Source organism: Protomyctophum bolini (assembly GCF_963924005.1).
Source record: "Protomyctophum bolini genome assembly, chromosome: 15".
Taxonomy (NCBI): Eukaryota; Metazoa; Chordata; class Actinopteri; order Myctophiformes; family Myctophidae; genus Protomyctophum; species Protomyctophum bolini.
In genome coordinates, this window is record NC_137876.1 from 3,189,579 (window position 1) to 3,213,179 (window position 23,601).

Consider the following 23,601-nt stretch of genomic DNA (forward strand, 5'->3'; position numbering starts at 1 on the left):
GGTCAAACAGAGTCAGTGTTAATGATACTAATGAAGGCTCTGTTCCATTCTGGTCAAACAGAGTCAGTGTTAATGATACTAATGAAGGCTCTGTTCCATTCTGGTCAAACAGAGTCAGTGTTAATAATGCTAATGAATTAAGGCTCTGTTCCATTCTGGTCAAACAGAGTCAGTGTTAATAATGCTAATGAATTAAGGCTCTGTTCCATTCTGGTCAAACAGAGTCAGTGTTAATAATGCTAATGAATTAAGGCTCTGTTCCATTCTGGTCAAACAGAGTCAGTGTTAATAATGCTTATGAATTAAGGCTCTGTTCCATTCTGGTCAAACAGAGTCAGTGTTAACAATGCTTATGAATTAAGGTTCTGTTCCATTCTGTTCAAACAGAGTCAGTGTTAACAATGCTTATGAATTAAGGTTCTGTTCCATTCTGGTCAAACAGAGTCAGTGTTAATGATGCTAAAGAAGGCTCTGTTCCATTCTGGTCAAACAGAGTCAATGTTAATGATACTAATGAAGGCTCTGTTCCATTCTGGTCTAACAGTCAGTGTTAATGATACTAATGAAGGCTCTGTTCCATTCTGGTCAAACAGAGTCAGTGTTAATGATACTAATGAAGGCTCTGTTCCATTCTGGTCAAACAGAGTCAGTGTTAATGATACTAATGAAGGCCCTGTTCCATTCTGGTCAAACAGAGTCAGGGTGCTGCTATTGTGCCATTGTGGAGACCCTCTGCTATGCCAGTGGGTCTTAAAGTGCCCTTGATTGGGTTCCAAATGGCTCCATAGGGGTGTACAAATGGAACCATATGGACCCGTAAGGGTTGGTTCTATTGGTATGTACACTCTCAGAGTTATGGGCGTCCTTGAAATGAAAAGTTCAGAGAACCACTGTACACCAAATGTACGAAAAATATGTGTTGACTACCTTTCTTCACTGACGAAAAAAAAAGTAAAGAAGAAATAAAAATTACTAATACTAAGACTAAATATATTGACAGTTTCGTCAACAAATTAAAAGATACACTAAAATGTCTAGTGACTAGTGAAGAGATCCGGTAGATTTAAAATAAATAATTTAGTTTGGTTGCTGTCGGCTGATGTGAGCTTGTAGATCTGTTATTTTCAGCATGCAACCAAGTGTAAATCTGCCATTATGACGCCACCAAGGCCCGCCAATAAAAACGAATAAAATATGACAAAAACTAAATGAGACTTTATTCAAAAGACTAAAACTAAATCAAATGTTGCTGTCAAAATGAACACTGGAACCCACATCTCCACCAGGCCGGGTGTACAGTATCATGACATACCGGTAATCTAATCTCGAGAGAATCATAACGGCAACAGACCCCATCTCCCAGGGGTCTAGTGAATTGTAACAGGGACAGACTCCATCTCCCAGGGGTCTAGTGAATTGTAACAGGGAGACAGACTCCATCTCCCAGGGGTCTAGTGAATTGTAACAGGGACAGACTCCATCTCCCAGCGGTCTAATGAATTGTAACAGGGACAGACTCCATCTCCCAGGGGTCTAGTGAATTGTAACAGGGACAGACTCCATCTCCCAGCGGTCTAATGAATTGTAACGGGGACAGACTCCATCTCCCAGGGGTCTAGTTGTGCATTGTAACGGGGACAGACTCCCGCGCGTTGCCGACAATAAGCCACTCCCGGCCTACTTTCTCACTGTCTCATCTTCTCGTCCATGTCCTGCATCTGCTGCGACAGGTCCTCCATGATCTGCGCCTTCTGCCTCTCCCAGTCCTCCTGCATCCTGTCCATCTCCGACTTGATGCGCGCCTCCGTGGCGTCGAAGCCGCCGCCCGTGCTGCTCAAATCCCGCAGCGACCGCTTGCTGGCTTCCAGGTCGTGCTGCATGTCGCGCATCATCTCCTCCCGGGTCACCGGCCCCTCCCCCTCCCTCTCCTCCTCCCTCTCCCTCGCCTCCTCCTCCGCCACCTCCCTCGCCGCGTCCTCGTACTTGGTGATCCGCTTCAGGATCTCCTCCTCCCGGCTCTCCGAGAGCACGCCCTGCATCTGTCTCGCCATCGACTCGTTGAAGGTCTCGTCCTGCGGCACCTCCTGCTTTTCGGGAATCGCCTCCTCTTTCTTTTCGGGAATCGCCTCCTCTTTCTTTTCGGGAATCGCCTCCTCTTTCTTTTCGGGAATCGCCTCCTCTTTATTTTCGGGAATCGCCGCCGCCTCGGGAATCATCGCCTCCTCCTCCTTCTCAGGAGTCGCCGGGGCCTCCGGCTCCGCTTCCTTCGGTTCCGGCGCTCCGGCCGTCTCTCCTACAGTCTCTGCTTCCGCTTGCTCCTCATCCGGCGCGTCGGTCGTCTCCGCCTCCGGAACGGTTTCGGCTTCCGTCTCGGCCGGCGTTTCGGAAGGCGCGGCTGTTTCCTCCTCCGGCACAGCTGTTTCCTCCGGCACAGCTGCCTCTTCTTCGGCCATATCTCAAAGTATCTCAAAGTCGTTGGTTGTAAAGTCACTTCTAACGTATGACCTTTTCAGGTACTGGGTATTGTTGAATTGCTAGAGTTCTGCCTGGATGTTATTATATAGCCTTTGCGGTGACGTAACACAAACGGCTGGTGTTACCAGCGAGGTCTCTAAACCAAAGCATTTAACGTCAATAACCACTATAACTATATGGGTCCATTTGGTTCCATCTGTACACTCCCAGAATTACCCTCTGGGTACAGTGTGTACATTGGGGTACCAGAGATGAAAACTGTACCAAATGAGAGTCCTGCCCATATCTGGGCACCCCCGTTTTCCACGTCACCGTCTTCATCTGGACGGTCGCTGTTCTTACAGCGATCTGCCATGATGGAGACAATGTGGAAGATTCGGGTTTTGAAAAAGGAAAAATAGTGGTTCCAGTAATCGTGGTCTGGAGTGGCTTTAACTAATGTGGCTGTGGGACCCCCAGATCCCCTACAAAGGACCCCGAGGGCGGGTGCCCGGACCCCACTTCACTTTGAGAACCACTGTTCTATGACATCAGTACTATGACGTCAGGCATCTCCGTATTTTGGGGAAAAAAAGCTTCAGTCCAATGTCCATATTTGTCCAAATATGTCCATATTTGTCCAAAGTGTCAGTTCACTCCAACCCACGTGAAGTTCTAAATAGTTGCCCGTGGTTGGGCTGGGCTTGTCTGTTCCTCCAGCCAGTGACGATATGGGTCTGAACGTTCTGCGATCTGCCGCTGCCTTGGCGGCCAGGCTGACTCCTCTCAAACGCGGAAGTAACGCGGCGAATTCAGTCCAGCGGACGGACGGGGTCGCGGCAGTGCGCCGGGCTCACCACGACGGGAAGAGGCGGATGTTTGTGATCAAACCCACCGACTTCTACGACCGGCGCTTCCTCCGCCTGTTGAGGTTCTACGTCCTCCTGACCGGCGTTCCCACGGCGGTCGTCGTCGCGTGCGTCAACGTGTTCGTCGGCGAGGCGCGACTGGCGGACGAGATCCCGGAGGGCTACGAGCCACGCCACTGGGAGTACTACAGGCACCCGATCACCAGGTGGATCTCGCGGTACGTCTACGACAGCCCCGTCAAGGACTACGAGAAGATGATGGCGGCCATACACGTGGAGCAGCAGAAGGGGGAGGCGAGGCGGACGGAGCTGGTGGTGCGTGGACACATGAGGAGGAAGGGAGACGGGCCCTGGTTCCAGCTGGAGACCCTGGACAAGAACCTCATCGACCAGCGTCCCAAATCCACACCGGACAATTAAACCAGTGGTTCCCAAACAGTGCTCCCTTTGCCTGGAAAGAAGCCAGCTCAGGTGGTTCGGGCATTTGAGTTCGGGTCCTCAACGCACGTCCCACTGGGAGGAGACCCCCGGGGCAGACCAAGGACCACGTCCCACTGGGAGGAGAACCCAGGGCAGACCAAGGACCACGTCCCACTGGGAGGAGACCCCGGGGCAGACCAAGGCACAGTTGGAGGAAACACATCGACTCACTGGCCTTGGAACGTCTCGGGATACAATTATACAAAAAAATAAAAATATAATAATAATAAGTAAATAAATAAACAACCGCCTCACGTATTAGGAGGGCAGTCAGCATGAAGATAAATAAGTAAACCAATAAACAACTGCCTCACATATTTGGAGGGCAGTCACCATAAAGAAGGACGGATATTTCTGGACGAATCTAACGAAGTCAAAAAGCAGTTTGAAGTTACAGTGAAAGCATATAGGAATGGGGCGGGGCAGCTAACACCAATATCAAATAACTACATACTAAATCAAGCAACTTAAATACTGTCTGGGGTCTTTTTTTAAGTGAAATATCCATTCAACCATATCAGTTACAAAGTGCTGTACAACCCTAGCCCTCAATGTCTATCATTCTCCAGAAACATTAATTAATATTGATTATTAATAATTATAATAATAATTTAAAGGAGAATTCAGTGATTTGGGTGATTTTCCGGTCTGATATAGAAACAGGTTTTTCAGAAAACTGTCATGATTTAAAAGACATTTTGTAGAATCTGGCCTCAGTCCTAAATGTGTCAAATAGACACTAGTTCTTTCTATAGGCTATGATTTGGGGCCCTAAAGATGAATACAAAATCAATATCAACACCTTAATACTGTTCAATACTTAGATAGGGAGGGGGTGAAATTATGACAGGCAGTTTCTGCTGTCAAAATCTGACCCGCGCGCATGTCAAAAAACACTTTGTGTTTGAAATAGACACTCATGCTTTCTAAGGTGTGATTTGGGCCTCTAAAGGATGCATACAAAATGAATATCAACATCCTAATACTGTTCAATAGTTTGTCTAGATAAGGAGGGGGAGAAATTATGACTCCCCAGTCAAAAAAACACTTTGTGTTTGAAATAGACACTCATGCTTTCTAAGGTGTGATGTGGGGCCCTATAAGAATGAATACAAAATGAACATCATAATACTGTCCAATACTTCGATACGAAGGGGGGTGAAATTATGTTACTGCCGTCAAAATATGACTCACCAGTCAATAATACAAAAATTTTAACACTTGCTATGCATAATGTGTTATGATAAAGTTCATGATTATTTTTATAATCATGAACTTTTTATAATAATTTCATTATAATTTAGTATAAATGTTTGAGAAAATTATATTGTCTTATAATATTTTTTTATAATGCGTTATATAAACATGGAATACATAGCTTATGAAGTATTATAATACTTGATATAAGTCTACTATAATAAAGTTTATAATGTGTTATGATTAAGGTTACAAAGCATGATGATTATTTATGAGCGCTTATTAATATAATTATATATGAGAAGATTATAAGTGTGTTCATAATGCGTTATTACAAACATGCATAGCAAGTGTTACCGAAGTAACTGGGTTTCTTCTTACGGGAAGTAACAGGGTTTCATCTTACGGGAAGTAACAGGGTTTCTTCTCACGGGAAGTAACAGGGTTTCATCTTACGGGAAGTAACAGGGTTTCATCTTACGGGAAGTAACTGGGTTTCTTCTCACGGGAAGTAACAGGCTTTATTCTTACGGGAAGTAACAGGGTTTCATCTTACGGGAAGTAACAGGGTTTCTTCTTACGGGAAGTAACTGGGTTTCTTCTCACGGGAAGTAACAGGGTTTCATCTCACGGGAAGTAACAGGGTTTCTTCTTACGGGAAGTAACAGGCTTTCTTCTTACGGGAAGTAACAGGGTTTCTTCTTACGGGAAGTAACTGGGTTTCTTCTTACGGGAAGTAACTGGGTTTCTTCTTACGGGAAGTAACAGGGTTTCTTCTCACGGGAAGTAACAGGGTTTCTTCTCACGGGAAGTAACAGGGTTTCTTCTTACGGGAAGTAACAGGGTTTCTTCTTACGGGAAGTAACAGGCTTTATTCTTACGTACAGTAACAGGGTTTATTCTTACGGGAAGTAACTGGGTTTCTTCTCACGGGAAGTAACTGGGTTTCATCTTACGGGAAGTAACAGGGTTTCATCTTACGAGAAGTAACAGGGTTTCATCTTACGGGAAGTAACAGGGTTTCTTCTTACGAGAAGTAACAGGGTTTCTTCTTACGGGAAGTAACAGGGTTTCTTCTTACGGGAAGTAAAAGGGTTTCTTCTTACGGGAAGTAACAGGGTTTCTTCTTACGGGAAGTAACAGGGTTTCTTCTTACGGGAAGTAACAGGGTTTCTTCTTACGGGAAGTAACAGGGTTTCTTCTTACGGGAAGTAACAGGGTTTCTTCTTACGGGAAGTAACAGGGTTTCTTCTTACGGGAAGTAACAGGGTTTCTTCTTACGGGAAGTAACAGGGTTTCTTCTCACGGGAAGTAACAGGGTTTCTTCACGTTGACGCCGTACTCGGCGAGGGCGGGGGTCAGGTCCTCCAAGGTCAGCGTGTACTTCCTGTCCCTCGCCGCCCTGGCGGTCGTCCTGGAGGAGGCCCCGCCTCCTCCTCCGCCGCCGGCCGCCACGACGGACGACGAGGCCTTCATCTTGCAGTGCTGCAGCGCGTCGTTGGCCACGTCCGAGATGAACTTCTGCGAGGCCAGCGAGATGAGGCGGAGGATCCGGGGGTCGGACGCCTCGAAGCCGGCCCGGTTCAGGTAGTAGGCGGTGACGGCGTCGGGGATGGTGGGCGTGTAGTCCTCCAGCTGCATCACCAGGTCGGCCAGGGGCGTGGACGCGGCGGCGACGCCCTCCGGCCTCGACGCCTCCTCCTCCTCCTCCTCCTCCTCCTCGGCGGGAGCGTCCGCGGTGGTGCCATCGTCGTCCGAGTCGTCGCGCGGGGGCGCCGCCGCCGCCGCCGCAACGGGGGAGGCCGACGCGCTACTGGACACGACGGGCGTGTCCGTTTGGGGGGCCTCTACCGGTGCAGGTGCGTTTGATGATGAAGATGATGGGCTCGCCGTTGCCGGTGAGGCTGGTTCGCTAGCCACATCGGCGGACACGTGCGTGGTGTCCATGGCAGACACTTCCGTATCCACGGCGGATACATCGGCGTCCACCGGGCCGTCGGTCGGTGAGGTCGCTGCGTCGGCCGAGGTCGTCGAGGCAGCATCATCGGACACGGATGACGGCGCGCCCGGTGGCGAGGAGGAGCACGCCAGGGCCGGCGATGTCGTGACATCTTCGCATGCCGACGCCTCTGCTGTCGGCGGGTTGTGGGCCAAGGTGGGTGAGGGTGAGGCTGAGCCGGCGCTTGGAGACCCGTCCGTCGATGGGGACACCGTCACGGCTGAGGTCGGGGCGTCGGAAGCGGGCGTATCCGTCGATGGGGATACCGTCGCCCGGGGAGAGGCGTTGGCCGTTTGGCTCGCAATACGACCGCTGGACATGGGAGAGGTGGTCGGGGCGTCTCCGATGGCGCCAGACTCATCATCAACGCTCATTGTTTGCTTTGCTTTAGCTATTAGCGCGGTAATCAAAGACAATCAAATGCAGATAAATTATGGGCTAATCTACGCAATATATGAACTTGTTTATGTCTTCTGAAGGAGTTGTGTTGGTGCAGTCTTCAGCTTCTAACTAGCACAAAATACAGCGGTTAGGGTTCACACTGCGGCCCACACCACGGGATCAGCTTTTATGGCAGAGCTGCGTGGAATCACGCGTCGTCAGACATGACGTCAGTCTCTTGCCCAAATACGGAGTTCCACACAGCTTGCAGACTGCCCTCCGACTAATAGCAGGTAACCAATGGCAAGCCGGTATCTGCGTGTATTAGCTGTGTCAGCTGTGGTCCATCGCAGAGCCATAGAGTAAGACACAGTTACGACATTGAGGGGGAAGAAAACTGAGCGCTGGAGAGCTGTTCATGCAGCCTGCTGGAGTTTGGAATACATTGTTTCCGATGAGGGCAGCGCAAATATCAGCAATTTTAGGCATGTGTGTAAGATGATAATGGTTTTAAAGTAGTGTACAGTGACAACTAAAGTCTCTAAGGTTTGTTTTACCTATTACTAAAACACGATAATACGAAAAAAGGGGATCATTCATTTAAGCCTGTTGCCTGAGTCCAGTGCTGCCAACTTTCGACATCTTTGCCAGTAGAAGTCTATGTAGAGAAGAGAACATGGGGCCGCCATTGGACTGGCCCCATGAAGTGAACGGAGTTGTTATAACTCTGTCGTACTTCAATGGCTGTGGTCCATGATTATCCAAGATGATCCTTGTTGGTCTTTGCAGGGGCAGCGGTGGCCGAACGGTTTGCGGAGCGGTCTTGATATCGGAAGGTCGCTAGTTTTGTATCCCCGGACCGGCACGTTAAAATGACCACCGCTGAAGTGCCCTTTATGGACAAGGCATTGAACCCCTACCATGAAATGTTCTATGAGCAGGGCCTGGCTTTAAACAAGTTCTTGATCTTAGTCCAGTTACCCTGCAGGGTAAACATGGTACCTTTCCTTTCCTTAGTCCAGTTACCCTGCAGGGTAAACATGGTACCTTTCCTTTCCTTAGTCCAGTTACCCTGCAGGGTAAACATAGTACCTTTCCTTTCCTTAGTCCAGTTACCCTGCAGGGTAAACATAGTACCTTTCCTTTCCTTAGTCCAGTTACCCTGCAGGGTAAACATAGTACCTTTCCTTTCCTTAGTCCAGTTACCCTGCAGGGTAAACATAGTACCTTTCCTTTCCTTAGTCCAGTTACCCTGCAGGGTAAACATAGTCCCTTTCCTTTCCTTAGTCCAGTTACCCTGCAGGGTAAACATAGTCCCTTTCCTTTCCTTAGTCCAGTTACCCTGGGTAAACATAGTCCCTTTCCTTTCCTTAGTCCAGTTACCCTGCAGGGTAAACATAGTACCTTTCCTTTCCTTAGTCCAGTTACCCTGGGTAAACATAGTACCTTTCCTTTCCTTAGTCCAGTTACCCTGCAGGGTAAACATAGTACCTTTCCTTTCCTTAGTCCAGTTACCCTGCAGGTAAACATAGTCCCTTTCCTTTCCTTAGTCCAGTTACCCTGCAGGGTAAACATAGTACCTTTCCTTTCCTTAGTCCAGTTACCCTGGGTAAACATAGTACCTTTCCTTTCCTTAGTCCAGTTACCCTGCAGGGTAAACATAGTACCTTTCCTTTCCTTAGTCCAGTTACCCTGGGTAAACATAGTACCTTTCCTTTCCTTAGTCCAGTTACCCTGCAGGGTAAAGATAGTAACTTTCCTTTCCTTAGTCCAGTTACCCTGGGTAAACATAGTACCTTTCCTTTCCTTAGTCCAGTTACCCTGCAGGGTAAACATAGTACCTTTCCTTTCCTTAGTCCAGTTACCCTGCAGGGTAAACATAGTACCTTTCCTTTCCTTAGTCCAGTTACCCTGGGTAAACATAGTACCTTTCCTTTCCTTAGTCCAGTTACCCTGCAGGGTAAACATAGTACCTTTCCTTTCCTTAGTCCAGTTACCCTGGGTAAACATAGTACCTTTCCTTTCCTTAGTCCAGTTACCCTGCAGGGTAAAGATAGTAACTTTCCTTTCCTTAGTCCAGTTACCCTGGGTAAACATAGTACCTTTCCTTTCCTTAGTCCAGTTACCCTGCAGGGTAAACATAGTACCTTTCCTTTCCTTAGTCCAGTTACCCTGCAGGTAAACATGGTACCTTTCCTTTCCTTAGTCCAGTTACCCTGCAGGGTAAACATAGTACCTTTCCTTTCCTTAGTCCAGTTACCCTGCAGGTAAACATAGTACCTTTCCTTTCCTTAGTCCAGTTACCCTGCAGGGTAAACATAGTACCTTTCCTTTCCTTAGTCCAGTTACCCTGCAGGGTAAACATAGTACCTTTCCTTTCCTTAGTCCAGTTACCCTGCAGGGTAAACATAGTCCCTTTCCTTTCCTTAGTCCAGTTACCCTGCAGGGTAAACATAGTACCTTTCCTTTCCTTAGTCCAGTTACCCTGCAGGGTAAACATAGTACCTTTCCTTTCCTTAGTCCAGTTACCCTGCAGGGTAAACATAGTACCTTTCCTTTCCTTAGTCCAGTTACCCTGGGTAAACATAGTACCTTTCCTTTCCTTAGTCCAGTTACCCTGGGTAAACATAGTACCTTTCCTTTCCTTAGTCCAGTTACCCTGGGTAAACATAGTACCTTTCCTTTCCTTAGTCCAGTTACCCTGGGTAAACATAGTACCTTTCCTTTCCTTAGTCCAGTTACCCTGGGTAAACATAGTACCTTTCCTTTCCTTAGTCCAGTTACCCTGGGTAAACATAGTACCTTTCCTTTCCTTAGTCCAGTTACCCTGCAGGGTAAACATAGTACCTTTCCTTTCCTTAGTCCAGTTACCCTGGGTAAACATAGTACCTTTCCTTTCCTTAGTCCAGTTACCCTGGGTAAACATAGTACCTTTCCTTTCCTTAGTCCAGTTACCCTGCAGGTAAACATAGTACCTTTCCTTTCCTTTCTTTGCTCGAGGGGCTCTTCACATTGGCTCTTCGTCACTCTCGTCCTCATCGGTGCGCTCCGTGACGCTCTCTGCCTGTTCGTCAGACTGCAGCAGCTCACTGAGCAGAGACGAGATCTCTCCTTTCAGTCGCTGGACCGCCGCCGCCACCAGAGTCAAGTGAGCCTCCGTTTCGACGTCGCTCTTCTTCGTCGAACCGTCCCGGTAGGTCAGCTCCCCTCGCACCGTCGGCATGCTCTGTTCCTGTGTTGGCTTTTTTCTCCTCAAGCAGATCCTGTGTCCTGTGTGGTGTTGGTCTTCTCCTCAAACAGATCCTGATCCTGTGTGGTGTTGGTCTTCTCCTCAAACAGATCCTGATCCTGTGTGGTGTTGGTCTTCTCCTCAAACAGATCCTGTGTCCTGTGTGGTGTTGGTCTTCTCCTCAAACAGATCCTGTGTCCTGTGTGGTGTTCGTCTTCTCCTCAAACAGATCCTGTGTGATTTTGGCCTTCTCCTCAAACAGATCCTGTGTCCTGTGTAGCTCTGGCACTCTCGTAGCTCTCCTTCCCGTACTGAGCCATGAAGTGATTCTCTCCTCTTATACCACACACTGTGTGCAAGTCAGGCTTCAGACCGAGCTCCCTCACATATTGCATTATCAGATACTATGATGTCAGCCTTGTCCCCAACTATGGAGTCCCACTCCAGGACTGTCCTAATTGGGTAGTCATGGCAACCTGAAATCAACAAATTGTTCAATTTGTACCATAATAATAACACTGTAGAAATGAATGGACAGCGTCACGCCATTGGTTTCTACATAGCGTAACTGAATGGACCATGGGCTCGTCTGAGGACGACCTAGAGACAGTTTATGCTCTTTACATTTGAAACAAGTGTTGGCGTACAGAATACAAACATTAGCATAAAAAAATACTAAAGAGGAGGGCCTTAGAAACAAGTAAAGAAGCAAGGCGGAAATAAAACCTATAGGGGTTGAAACCTGAATAGCTTTGTAAACTCTGAATGAAATTAATTTTAGTGTAGGGGTAAAAAAAAAAGGCGGTATGAAATGGGGGTCCATGACTTACTGCATGATCAAACTGGGGGATAGAGGATCACTGAGCTCAACTTTACCGGAATCCCAAGCTACTCGTATTTAACTTTAGCGTGTACAAATTTGAACACCATTTTATACAACCTCCGAGTGACAGAACCACAAGGGTCCATTTGGACAGCTGGTGGTCTCGACGTTTAGTACCAGAACCTTACGACGGACGGACGGACGGACGGACAAAGGACTCATGGTCGTACAATCTCGTGGTCGGAGTCAGAAATAATCTAACCGACCTTCACCATTATGCTGATGATGTCGTCCTAACCGCAGATCATATAAATCATCTGTTCAGACACTTCTCGTCTCATTTGAGGATACGCCGCTAGGTTAGGACCCACATCAGGCACACGGACCATACTCTCTCCTCCCATATAATACAGAGGGGGACATTTCAAAGGATCTGCCATTGGTACTTCAGCACAAAGTGGGGCATTTCACACGGAGACAATGAGGCGAATCGGGGCACGACAATGCCTGCAACAAAACCCTCTGCTATGCCAAAGTCCCTCCAGGTGCATGTGTTCGGTCCGACGTAGGCCTACTGACAGACCGACAGGCATTAGTCCGACATAACCTCACAGGGAAACCACACGTTAGTTTTAACCTGCCACACATGTCGGGTCTGTGTTGATTGAATGCATCCGCTCACATGGTGCTGAAACATGGACTGTGAGCGAGCTACAGGACCATCTGAAGGACAACCGATCTACGGACGACTATACCGGCAATGACAACAGCGGCAGCACGTCCAAGAGCGATTCCTGCGAGTCCCGTCAGACTGCTTGCTACCGTACGACAGATCAAACAGCATGGGGTTCTCCCCATGCACCCCCAAATCCACCAGAGGAAGCGGGCGTCTTATACATGCCCCGACACCATCCCCATGAGGTTCCAGGAAACTGGGGCGCAGCGATGGCCGACAGGACCCGACGGCAAGGCACGGCGTGCTAGGAGGATCTCAACGCCAGGCGAAGGATGATGCGGATTCTCTCCATTGAAATAAAAAAAGCATACTCGTATGAGCAGTGGGCGGTGCAAACTATACTTGTATTGTTGTTATATAGTTACTGTAGTGGACATACGGACATAGCTGTTCCTTCCTCCTCCATGCATAGGGACATATGGGGACACACAAAGCCAGGCATTGGAGCGCTGTGCACCGCTCAGAAAGATCACACCCAGTGTGGTTGATGTAAGCGGCACCTTGGATCAGGTGGTTTCAATGAGCTCTATATATGAACCAGGCACTATTGCAATAGGCTGCTCAAGTGCCAAAGGAGGAGAAATTAATGGCTGAAGAGAACGGACCCTCGTTTTCGAGGCTGCCATGATGATGATGATGATGATGGGGAGGGACTCTGGTCAACCGACTGTTTAGGGTTAAACACTCTAGACTCGGTAACCTTGACCCAAACGGGCTCCGTACTCGGACCTCTCGTCTTCATCTACTCCGTATGTCATCGACAAAAAAAATGGCAGATCTACATACAGGCTCACAACGGGACATGGATGCAGGGGGTTCACGCCCTCTGGTGGCCTCCGGAGGTGCATTCGTGGGGGGCATTGGCTCAGGGGTAGAGTGACCGGTAGAGCAGCGCTATATATATATAAATAAATGCACCATTTACCACTCAGTGAGCGATTAGGTGATTTCATCGAGCTCTTTTGTATGAACCAGAGCTACGACGTTAAGATATCTGTCAATCCATTTCAATAGGCTGCTCAACAGCGCCACCATTCACACCCAAGTAGCCTAAGCAAATACTGCAACACGAACCAGAAGGCTGCCGTTGTAGCTGCTTCAGCGGGACTCAGTGAGGGGCGACGGCACGTCCCAGAGCCTGGGCCCGGTTCTGCAGGCTCTGGAAGTGAGCCTCCCTCAGGATGCGGTTGATCTGGTCGTAGGAGACCGCCGGGTGGTCCGGCGGGGAGGAGTGGGAGGGACCGGCCTGCACGCCGGACGGTGCGGGAGCCTCCGCCTCCTCCTCCTCCTCATTGGCCAAGACACGCTGCGGACGCTGTCCGCGGCACGCACGCGGGAGCTGCCGCCGTGCCGGCAGACAGCTCGACCGCTTAGCCCGCGGCATCGTCTGGACATCATCATCATCCTCCTCATCGGTGGCGGCGCCTCGCGGGCGTTTCCTGCTTTCGGTCAGCATGCGGCGACGGCGAGAGGCATCGGCGTGCGTCGACAGGCTTGACACGGCGGCGGCGGCGGCGGCTCCTGACCAGCGTGGACTGCTGCGGCGTTGGGTATTCGGGCAGACGTTAGACGCCATGAAACTGTGGGGAGATTGGACGACGATTGGACGACACGCGGCAGACACAGTTTGACGGACGGGTCTGGGATGGGGTTGAGTAAGTTGGTCACGGTCGTCGTCATCTGTGACGGCGGCGCTGTGACGTCACCGTCGTCCGCATTCGTCGCAGGGATTTTTAGGCATCCGTCCCGAGTCTGCGTCTCGCATGTCGTCGTGCGATATACGCAGACGGTCTCCATATTTAGGGATATAAACCGAGGCCAGAGACGAGCGGAGACAGATTGTTTTTGGGCGGTGCTAGCCGCTCCAACACAAAGCATGGTTACCATGGTTACTGTGTCTATTTCAGTGACGTAACGTTCCCGCAATCAAAGGAACCGCTCACTTCACTGGGTGTGAATTTTGAGGGGCGGCAAACACAAAGACAAAAATGAAGACGGAAAAGTGCATATTGTGATTGGCCAGTTTGAGATGATATAATAATGATGTATGATGATAAGAGCGCCCCTCACTTCACAATGGGTGTGATTTTTTCATGTGAAATTACATCGTATCATGGCAAACAAGTCTGTGGCGTTTTTAAAATGTTTGTTTAGAGCACCTCTTAACGTTATATGGCATGGCCTAGTCTATGGAATTTTCATGGTCAAGCAAACATTACCAGGTGGCATCACACGAGTTTGATTTCTTTATTCTTTTGTTTTTGATTTGTTGTCTGTTTTAAAAGGTATATTCAGTGATTTCACTTCATTCAAACATTCGTTTTTATAGGTGGCCCAGCCTGTGAACGTTTGTCCAGGACCTAAACTAGTGAATATAGCCGATCTACAAGCTCACAACAACGCGTTGCAAGCATGCAGATGCATCCACTACTTATTTAATTTCATTATGTAATTATTTTGTGGACATCTTTTAATAATATATATATATATAATAATTAGCCTTGGTTGTCCCACAGGCTGCTGAACACATGTCATGCTGTTATGTGTGAGCGTTAAAACTGTTTTTGTTGCACAAGCCAGCCCGACGGCGTGCCGCGGGTTCGACTCCCGAGCCCGACGGCCTTTCCCGCGTGTCACTCCCCATCTCTCTCCCCCCTTTCCTGTCTGACTACGTAACTGTTCACTGTCAATAAAGGCATAAAAAGCCCCAAAACTAATCTTAAAAAAAAAAAAGATATTGTGTTGCGACTAGTTGCACTGCGCAAAAAGCATGGAATACGGATGTGTATATTTCCAGCAAACTTCGGTAAACTCCAGAATTGCACCATCACACCTGTATATTACCGTATATTAACTGTATATATGCTGCTGAACTTGAGGTTTCCGGACAAAATACAGTACCCATAATTGCCTGTTAACTCCTCTTTTTAATTGCATTGGTGCGGTCTGACGATTTAATAAAATCACACCCGTATGAAGTGAGGGGCGCTCGTATCGTCATACATCACCCTCCGTGCTCAGCCAATCAAATCATCACAAATGTCATTCCGGCCAATCGTTTTTGTGGTCTTCACTTTTATCCTTAATATGTAGTAACTTGGCTCAGCCAATCAAATCATCGTTACGGGGTGATCAGCCAATCATCAAGCCAATTGTGTTCACACAAACCCCTGCAGGGTGGGGGCTTGTCTCATGTGCAGAGGCAGCTCCCTCCAGAGCTTGGGAGCTGCCACTGCAAAGAACCCAACTCCCTCCAAGCTTCAGCCTGTTTTATTTATTGACGTATTGACGTAAATTTTCCCTTCATTGTCAATGGCATTTAACGTTTGTGTTTTGCGAACATTTTGTGGGGACAAAAGCTTTATATAGCCCCTCAAAAACAAAGAGCAAGATTTCGAATCCTATCGCACACGGGAAGCTAGTGGAGGGAGGCTTAGCACAGTTTGGTTCCATTTGTACATTCTCAGAGTTAAATTAGCATTGATTTTACAATATAAATCGAGGGTCCCAGAGAGGCATATATATATACAGTTAATATACGGTAAATATACAGGTGTGATGGTACACTTCTGGTGTTTACCGGAGTTTGTTGGAAAGTCTAACGGGAGTTTCCTGTAATATACACATCCGTATTCCATGCTTTTTGCGCAGTGAGCTGCAACATGCGGGTAGATGTTACTCTGCGATGCCGATGACGCCGCAGGCCAGCCGCGGCCCGGCGTTGCCCGTCCTCAGGCTCTCGTCGTCGCCGCCCTTGCCCAGGTCGTCGGGCCTCTCGTGGACCACGGCGGTCCGGCCCACGACGGACAGCGGGCCGTTGAGCGCCACGCCGCCGTCCGTCATGTCCACGCGGGCCACGCCGTCGCCGCCCGCCGTCACGTTGCCCAGGTCGCCCGCGTGGCGCTCGCGGTCGCCGGGCGCGCCGTGCCGCCGGCCGTGCGGGTTGAAGTGCGGCCCGGCGCTCACGCAGCCGTTGGTGGCGTCGCCGAAGGCGTGCACGTGGAAGCCGTGCTCGCCGGGCGCCAGGCCCGTGATCTGTCCGCTCAGCGTCACGGGCGCCGACTCGCTCTCCTGCTCGAAGTGCACCGTGCCGGCGACCTGCCCCTCCCCCCTCAGCACGCACACGGCCCTCAGAACGCCGCCCTCGTTCCTCCGACTCGCCGGACGTCCAGACGTTCCTGCCGCTTTTTTGGCGCTCATGACTTTTAACGCGGGAGTGAGCGATGCGGGGTAAGCGTGCGTACGTCCACGCCGGTTATATTACAGAGCTCTAGCGCTCCAACCCTTCGTTCTTATGAGGTCACCCGCCTCGGATGCCTGCGATTGGATCTCACAGTACTGAGGTCATAGACGACCGACGTCATAGAATGGCCGTCATATGATGTCCGAGCTACATGTGGAAGCCACGAGCCGTCTTGCTGTCCGATGCGACTGAGAGGTGATAACAGTGAGGTGATAACAGTCTGGAGCAGTGGTTGGTGACTGAAGGCCTATTCATAGTCTGGATTTTCGGTGGTGAGGTGACCACCTCTCCGGTGGTGAGCTGACCACCAGAGCTGAAATAACGTTGAGCGGTGGTGAGTAAAAACAGAGAGAAGGGCTGGAGCGGTGGCGGTGGTTTGCTCTTCACCGCGGCTTGTGACGTCATGTTGTAGTTCGGTGGTAACCTAACCACCGAAAATCCAGACTATGTATGAGCCTTGAGAGGTGATAACAGTCTGGAGCAGTGGTTGGTAACTGAGAGTTCTTTTTTTACTGCTGTTTATTAACACCACTGTGCTGTGAAACACCGTAGAACTGACGTACAAAACAAAAGACACAAAACATTAACTTAGGACATTATTGTTACATTCACGATAATACATAAACCTTCACAAACAAATACAATACTGACCACTTTGCCTGCTTGCACATGAATGGGGGGGGGGGGGGGGGGTCGACTTGGATCCTTCAGTCTTTTCTCTTCTTTTCTCTATTTTACTTTACTTCATTTCTTGTACTTAACTTAACTTTCTTCTGCTTTACATTTTACAGTTCACTTTACTTCGTTCACTTCACTTCTCTTTGTTTACTTTACTTATTCTGTTCTACTTTGCTTTCTTCCTTCTGCACAGAGCTCTCTCTCTCTCTCAGTGATCTGCACAGAGCTCTCTCTCTCTCAGTGATCTGCACAGAGCTCTCTCTCTCTCAGTGATCTGCACAGAGCTCTCTCTCTCTCAGTGATCTGCACAGAGCTCTCTCTCTCTCAGTGATCTGCACAGAGCTCTCTCTCTCTCAGTGATCTGCACAGAGCTCTCTCTCTCTCAGTGATCTGCACAGAGCTCTCTCTCTCTCAGTGATCTGCACAGAGCTCTCTCTCTCTCAGTGATCTGCACAGAGCTCTCTCTCTCTCAGTGATCTGCACAGAGCTCTCTCTCTCTCTCTCTCTCAGTGATCTGCACAGTGCTCTCTCTCTCTCAGTGATCTGCACAGAGCTCTCTCTCTCTCAGTGATCTGCACAGTGCTCTCTCTCTCTCTCTCTCTCAGTGATCTGCACAGTGCTCTCTCTCTCTCAGTGATCTGCACAGTGCACTCTCTCTCTCTCTCTCTCAGTGATCTGCACAGTGCTCTCTCTCTCTCAGTGATCTGCACAGTGCTCTCTCTCTCTCTCTCTCTCAGTGATCTGCACAGTGCTCTCTCTCTCTCAGTGATCTGCACAGAGCTCTCTCTCTCTCTCTCTCTCAGTGATCTGCACAGTGCTCTCTCTCTCTCAGTGATCTGCACAGTGCTCTCTCTCTCTCTCTCTCTCTCAGTGATCTGCACAGAGCTCTCTCTCTCTCAGTGATCTGCACAGAGCTCTCTCTCTCTCAGTGATCTGCACAGTGCTCTCTCTCTCTCTCTCTCTCTCAGTGATCTGCACAGAGCTCTCTCTCTCTCAGTGATCTGCACAGTGCACTCTCTCTCTCTCTCTCTCAGTGATCTGCACAGAGCTCTCTCTCTCTCAGTGATCTGCACAGTGCACTCTCTCTCTCTCTCTCTCAGTGATCTGCACAGAGCTCTCTCTCTCTCAGTGATCTGCACAGTGCACTCTCTCTCTCTCTCTCTCAGTGATCTGCACAGAGCTCTCTCTCTCTCTCAGTGATCTGCACAGAGCTCTCTCTCTCAGTGATCTGCACAGTGGTCTCTCCTTCAGTGTAATGAGACTTCTGCCCTCTCTCTCACTCACAAACAGGTGTAACCAACAAGCTTAATTACCCGGACACAGATGCAACCAAGACACATAATGGGAAACCCACGACATATTGAACACACTAATAGAGCGCCCCCAAGAGGACAAAATACAGAAATAAAACCATGACATGGCAGCAGTAACACATACTACATGGGCTATATTTTGCACCACCCCTTAACCCTTATCACTAAACAAATTCGCCATTTTTTTACTATTTTAAAAAACCTTTTAAAAAACAGTTCAAATAGCCGATCTACAAGTTCACAATGTCTCGATGTAGATCAGCTAGTTGAACTGTTTTAAAATATGTTTCACAATAGTAAAAAATGGCAAATACTTTTAGGGATAAGGGTGGTGCAAGATGGAGCCCTCTAGACCTCCGGGAGATGTAGTCTGTCCCCTCTAGACTTCTGGGAGATGGAGTCTGTCCCCTCTAGACTTCTGGGAGATGGAGTCTGTCCCCTCTAGACTTCTGGGAGATGGAGTCTGTCCCCTCTAAACCCCTGGGAGATGGAGTCTGTCCCCTCTAAACCACTAGGAGATTTGGAGTCTGTCCCCGTTACAATGCGCTACCCTGGGAGATGGAGTCTGTCCCCTCTAGACTTCTGGGAGATGGAGTCTGTCTAATCTAAACCCCTGGGAGATGGAGTCTGTCCCTGTTACAATACGCTACCCCTGGGAGATGGAGTCTGTCCCCTCTAGACCTCTGGGAGATGGAGTCTGTCTCTGTTACAATGTGCTAGACCGCACAAAACAAATAGCAGATATACAAGCTCATTGCAAGACACTTTGTGCCACGCTATGAGCTTGGATATCTAATATTTTTGAAAGAAGCAAACCTTTTTAACTCAGATATTTGCTTCCTGGGGTCCCTGGAACTAAATATTTTGACGTATAATGTTGGGGTCCTATATTGAAAACATTCATGAGCACCTCTGATAAAATGTAGCATTCTTTTTTTTCAGAATACTCAGATTTTTGGAGAAATAGCAGATCTACAAGCTCACAGAGTACGGTAAAACTACTACGTTATAATATCCTATGTATAATAGGTTCAGTGTTCAATTTGAATCCGACTGAAGGTCTGATTTGGTATTTTGAATTTAGTTTTAGTCCTATTTAATAATCTGAAATTGATTCTAGTCTTAGTCGACTAAGTATATTTTAGTCTTTTGAAAACACCATTTAGTTTTAGTCCTATTCAGTCATCTGAGATCATTCATAGTTTTAGTCAACTAAAGTAACAGTGAATAGTCAACTAAAGTAACAGTGAAGACTCTGACTTTCAAATGTACATAATTTTTGTTTTGATTGTATTGCTGTACTGTTGTATTGTGCTTTCTGCTTTGGCAATGTAAACATGTTTTCTCATGCCAATAAAGCCCATTGAATTGGATTGAAATTGAATAGGTTTACAATGGCTACGCTGACAATATTACTGTTAAAACACATTGACTGCCATGGACGGAGATCTCCGCCTTTTAATGTTTGATATTGATTTAGGTTGGCCGTGAACACAAGCTACTTGTGGCTAGCTCTGGAATGCTAGCGCGATGCAAACAGGGCGATGACCGAAAAATCGAAATATATGTAAAGCTGTGTGAATGTGTGTGTTAATGGGTGAATGTAATGCACAATATATGTAATGGTGTGTGAATGTGTGTGTGAATGGGTGAATGTAATGCACAGTCCACTGTATGTAAAGCTGTATGAATGTGTGTGTTAATGAGTGAATGTAATGCACAATATATGTAAAGCTGTATATGAATGTGTGTGTGAATGGGTGAATGTAATGTGCAATATATGTAAAGCTGTGTGAATGTGTGTGTGAACGGGTGAATGTAATGCACAATCTCTGGAAAGGTGTGTGAATGTGTGTGTGAACGGGTGAATGTAATGCACAATCTACTGTATGTAAAGGTGTGTGAATGTGTGTGTGAACGGGTGAATGTAATGCATTTCAAACTCCAGCTTGTCACTCTCCGGGCTGAATGAACAACAACATCCGTTTTCTGCCCCCTCAATGTCGTAACTCTGTCTTACTCTATGGCTCTGTGTGGACGGTTCAGAGCACCTGCCTAGCTACCAGTGACATCATCAAAGGCGATTACAAGCTAATAAAATGTGCATACGGGCCCTGGGTGAAAGTAGTACTTGCGCGCTCTGCTTGCCCAAGTAATACTAACTAGAAATGCAATCTGTCGAGGTGCCTGCCAACTTGTGTGCCTTGCACACACGTAGGCCATGCATGGCCTACTTGTGCGCAAGCAGAGCATGCAAGTACTGCTACTAACTAATGTCTATTACAACTGCTGTTCTAAATCCTTTAGACCCGTTATTGACCTTTATACCAACCTTGAAACGTACTTTAGTTACGTCACCATCAACAGCCAATAAGGGACCACCATTCTTACCCCGACACACACACACACACACACACACACACTCACATACACACCCACCCAGCCAATCACCTAACAGAGTTATGTCATCAAGAATGGTGGTCATTGGCCATTGGACAACATCGACATACGGTGGACAATGCAGACATACATACCCAGCCGATCGCAGTACTTGCGCGCTTTGCTCGCGCAAGTAATAACAAAAAATGACACTCTCGGTAGCACTGCTACCGAGACACACACACACGACTAATAGACACACACACACACACACGCGCTGGAGCGATTTGCACCGCTCAAAATAATAAAATAATAAATCATGCCCCATGTGAAGTGAGTGAGGGGGCGGACGCTCTGATCATCATATATATTCATGTATTCATTCTGGCCAATCACAGTCTGCATCCCCCACTTCTCAGTCTTTACTTTTCGGCCCCTCCTGCCAGCCAATCAAATCATCGCTATGGAGGTGCTCAGCCAATCAAATCATCATCGCTAAAAATTCACGCAAACACATAAAGCTGGGCATAGGAGGGGGCTATAGGGCCCCTCACAAACATTAAAAACCTATCCTATACCGACGGAAGGGGCCAGGTCCACTCAGCTCCATATATGGGCACAAAAGGGACTGTTTTCACTAATTTCACAGTACTACAGAGTTCTCACTAATTCGTAATTTATTCTAATTGTTATTGCAATTTACGATCTGCGTTCGCTTCCCGCGTTCGCGCGTCTTACTCGTATCAACGAGCGATACATTACAAAGTCTATAGGAGCGTCTATTGGGCAACATTCAACGTCATTTCCGGTTTGTGCGTGTGTGTGTGTGTTCTGTCAAGGAATTTTGGGTTGAACCTTTAAGAAGCCCAAGGCAGCTGTATTTCTTTACCCTAAGGCAGCTGCGTTCACAGCTGTGTTTACTGCATTTCTTAACCTCTTTTGTTTAACCTTAATTACATCCTTATTGTCCCTTTGCTTCCTGTGAGGGGCTGGAGGGACTTCTGTCCTTATATCTAGACTGTTCTCTACTGTTCTGGGTGACACACGGCTTTTTCCCAAGTGCAATTCAACTGTGGATACATTTAATCTAAGTCTGTGTGCTCCATTGAAGCTACCTCCGATAATAATCACTCATTCCTCGAAACTCTGATCTGTGCCTCAATGTACTGTCTCTTCTAACTCTGAATCTAAATCAATGATTCCAAACTCTTAATCAAAGATCGTGTTTCTGACGACCCGTCGCAGTCTCGACCGCTATAGTGGCATGTGGCATAATGAGAAGAAATCATGTGCCTCCCGCGGATGTTTTGGTTTAGATGCAACGCTATCTCCTGCACAATCAAGATGGAGTCCTGTGTGTCACCTGGAAATGGACTCCATGGTCTGCAAATAGCCGCGGGCGGGCACACCGATTGATTTAAGCGGTTCCAACTGGACATCCGGGTACTTTAACCCATTCTGTACGGGAACCCGTTTTGGTGTTGGCATTATGTCATGCTTTAGCTATTTAAAAATAGCAGATCTACAAGCTCATAGCGCGCCACCGAGTGGCGCGCTACGAGCTTGTAGGTCTGCTATTTTAGAAAAATCGAAGAACGACTGACATTTAAAAAAATCTGATCTCAGGTCAGAATGGGTTATAATCAGACCAGTGTGTGTCCAGTGGGGAAACCTCGTATGAATCTGATCTCAGGTCAGAATGGGGTTAAGGCCCGCTAACACAACCCCGCCACCTTGCCGGGGGCTTTCAGGGAGACGGCCAGCTTGGCGTACTCGTTGTCCATGGCGCGGAGCAGCGGCGAGTTGCACACCAGGCACACCTGCCGGTGGTCGCGCTCGTTGAAGGCCTGCAGCAGCGTCTCCATGGCCAGGCAGTCCTCGCTGGCGGCGTAGCCCGGCAGGCCGTAGCTGTCGCGGACGCAGTCGTCGGCAGCCACGGGGTCCCCGCGGTGCAGGTGCACCAGCACCTGCGCCACGGTCCTCTTGAAGCAGGCCGGGTAGTTCCCCGCCGCGCGCAGCGCGCCCTTCTCCCGCTGCAGGAGCGGCGCCGCCTCGTCCAGCCGCCGCAGCCGCACCAGGAGCCTGGCGGCGCGGCCCAGCAGCTCGGCCGCCAGGTGCGGCCGTCGCTGGCCCTCCCCTCCCCCTCCTCCTCCTCCTCCTCCTCCCCCCCACGACGGGGGCGCTGCTCCTCCCGCGCTCTCGTAGGCGCCCGCCGCCCTCTGGTACAGCTCGGCCGCCTTGCCCAGGTCGGCCGCCTCGGCGAGCCGCGCGGCCCTCTCCAGGGCGGGCGCGGCGGCCTCGGGGCTGGCCCCGCCCGCGGCGGCGTACATCCCGCACGCCTTCTCCATGCAGCGCACGGCCTCGGGGAGCCGCCGCTGCTCCTTCAGCATGGCCGCCGCCTGTTCCGTGGCCCGCGCGGCGCTCAGCAGGTCCTCCTTCTCGGCGTGGCACTCGGCCTCCTTCAGGTACGCCTCCTTCGCCAGCTCGAACTGCTTGGCGCCGCGGAAGCGCGCCGCCGCCCTGCCGTGCTCCAGCGCCGCGCTCTTGTCCACGCCCGTGAGGAAGTCACGTAGCCACGACAGGAAGCTCATGGTTTCTGAGTTCGGGTGTTCGTGTTCGTGTTGTGTTGCGTTCAGTCGCGCTCAGTTCGATTCACTCAATGACTGGAATGAAACGGGTGGAAAGGTTTATAAAAGGCAACGACCTTGTCCCCCTTTATGCCCATTTATGGAGTTCCGTGCCAAACGTCCCGCTTCTGTGGCCAGGGCTGAAGTGCCTCTCCGCTTACAAACAACAACAACAACAACTAGACAACCTCGG

At 49.0% G+C, this 23,601-nt stretch overlaps 3 protein-coding genes across 3 annotated transcripts; 1 reads left to right on the forward strand and 2 right to left on the reverse strand.

Annotated features, from left to right (window-relative positions):
- Positions 1-3,185: 3,185 nt before the first annotated feature.
- On the forward strand, positions 3,186-3,743 carry LOC308329219 (NADH dehydrogenase [ubiquinone] 1 beta subcomplex subunit 5, mitochondrial-like; the record flags this gene model as incomplete). Its single annotated transcript, XM_080783424.1, has 1 exon — positions 3,186-3,743. The coding sequence occupies one exon, from the start codon at positions 3,186-3,188 to the stop codon at positions 3,741-3,743; it is 558 nt and encodes a 185-aa protein (XP_080639550.1).
- Positions 3,744-15,843: 12,100 nt separating this feature from the next.
- Positions 15,844-16,368, reverse strand: LOC308329220 (superoxide dismutase [Cu-Zn]-like; the record flags this gene model as incomplete). The annotated part of the gene is made up of 1 exon (XM_080783425.1): positions 15,844-16,368. One exon carries the CDS (start codon positions 16,366-16,368, stop codon positions 15,844-15,846), a length of 525 nt encoding a protein of 174 aa, XP_080639551.1.
- A 6,128-nt stretch (positions 16,369-22,496) lies between these two features.
- Positions 22,497-23,372, reverse strand: LOC308329221 (gamma-soluble NSF attachment protein-like; the record flags this gene model as incomplete). The annotated part of the gene is made up of 1 exon (XM_080783426.1): positions 22,497-23,372. The coding sequence occupies one exon, from the start codon at positions 23,370-23,372 to the stop codon at positions 22,497-22,499; it is 876 nt and encodes a 291-aa protein (XP_080639552.1).
- Between the last annotated feature and the right edge of the window lie 229 nt (positions 23,373-23,601).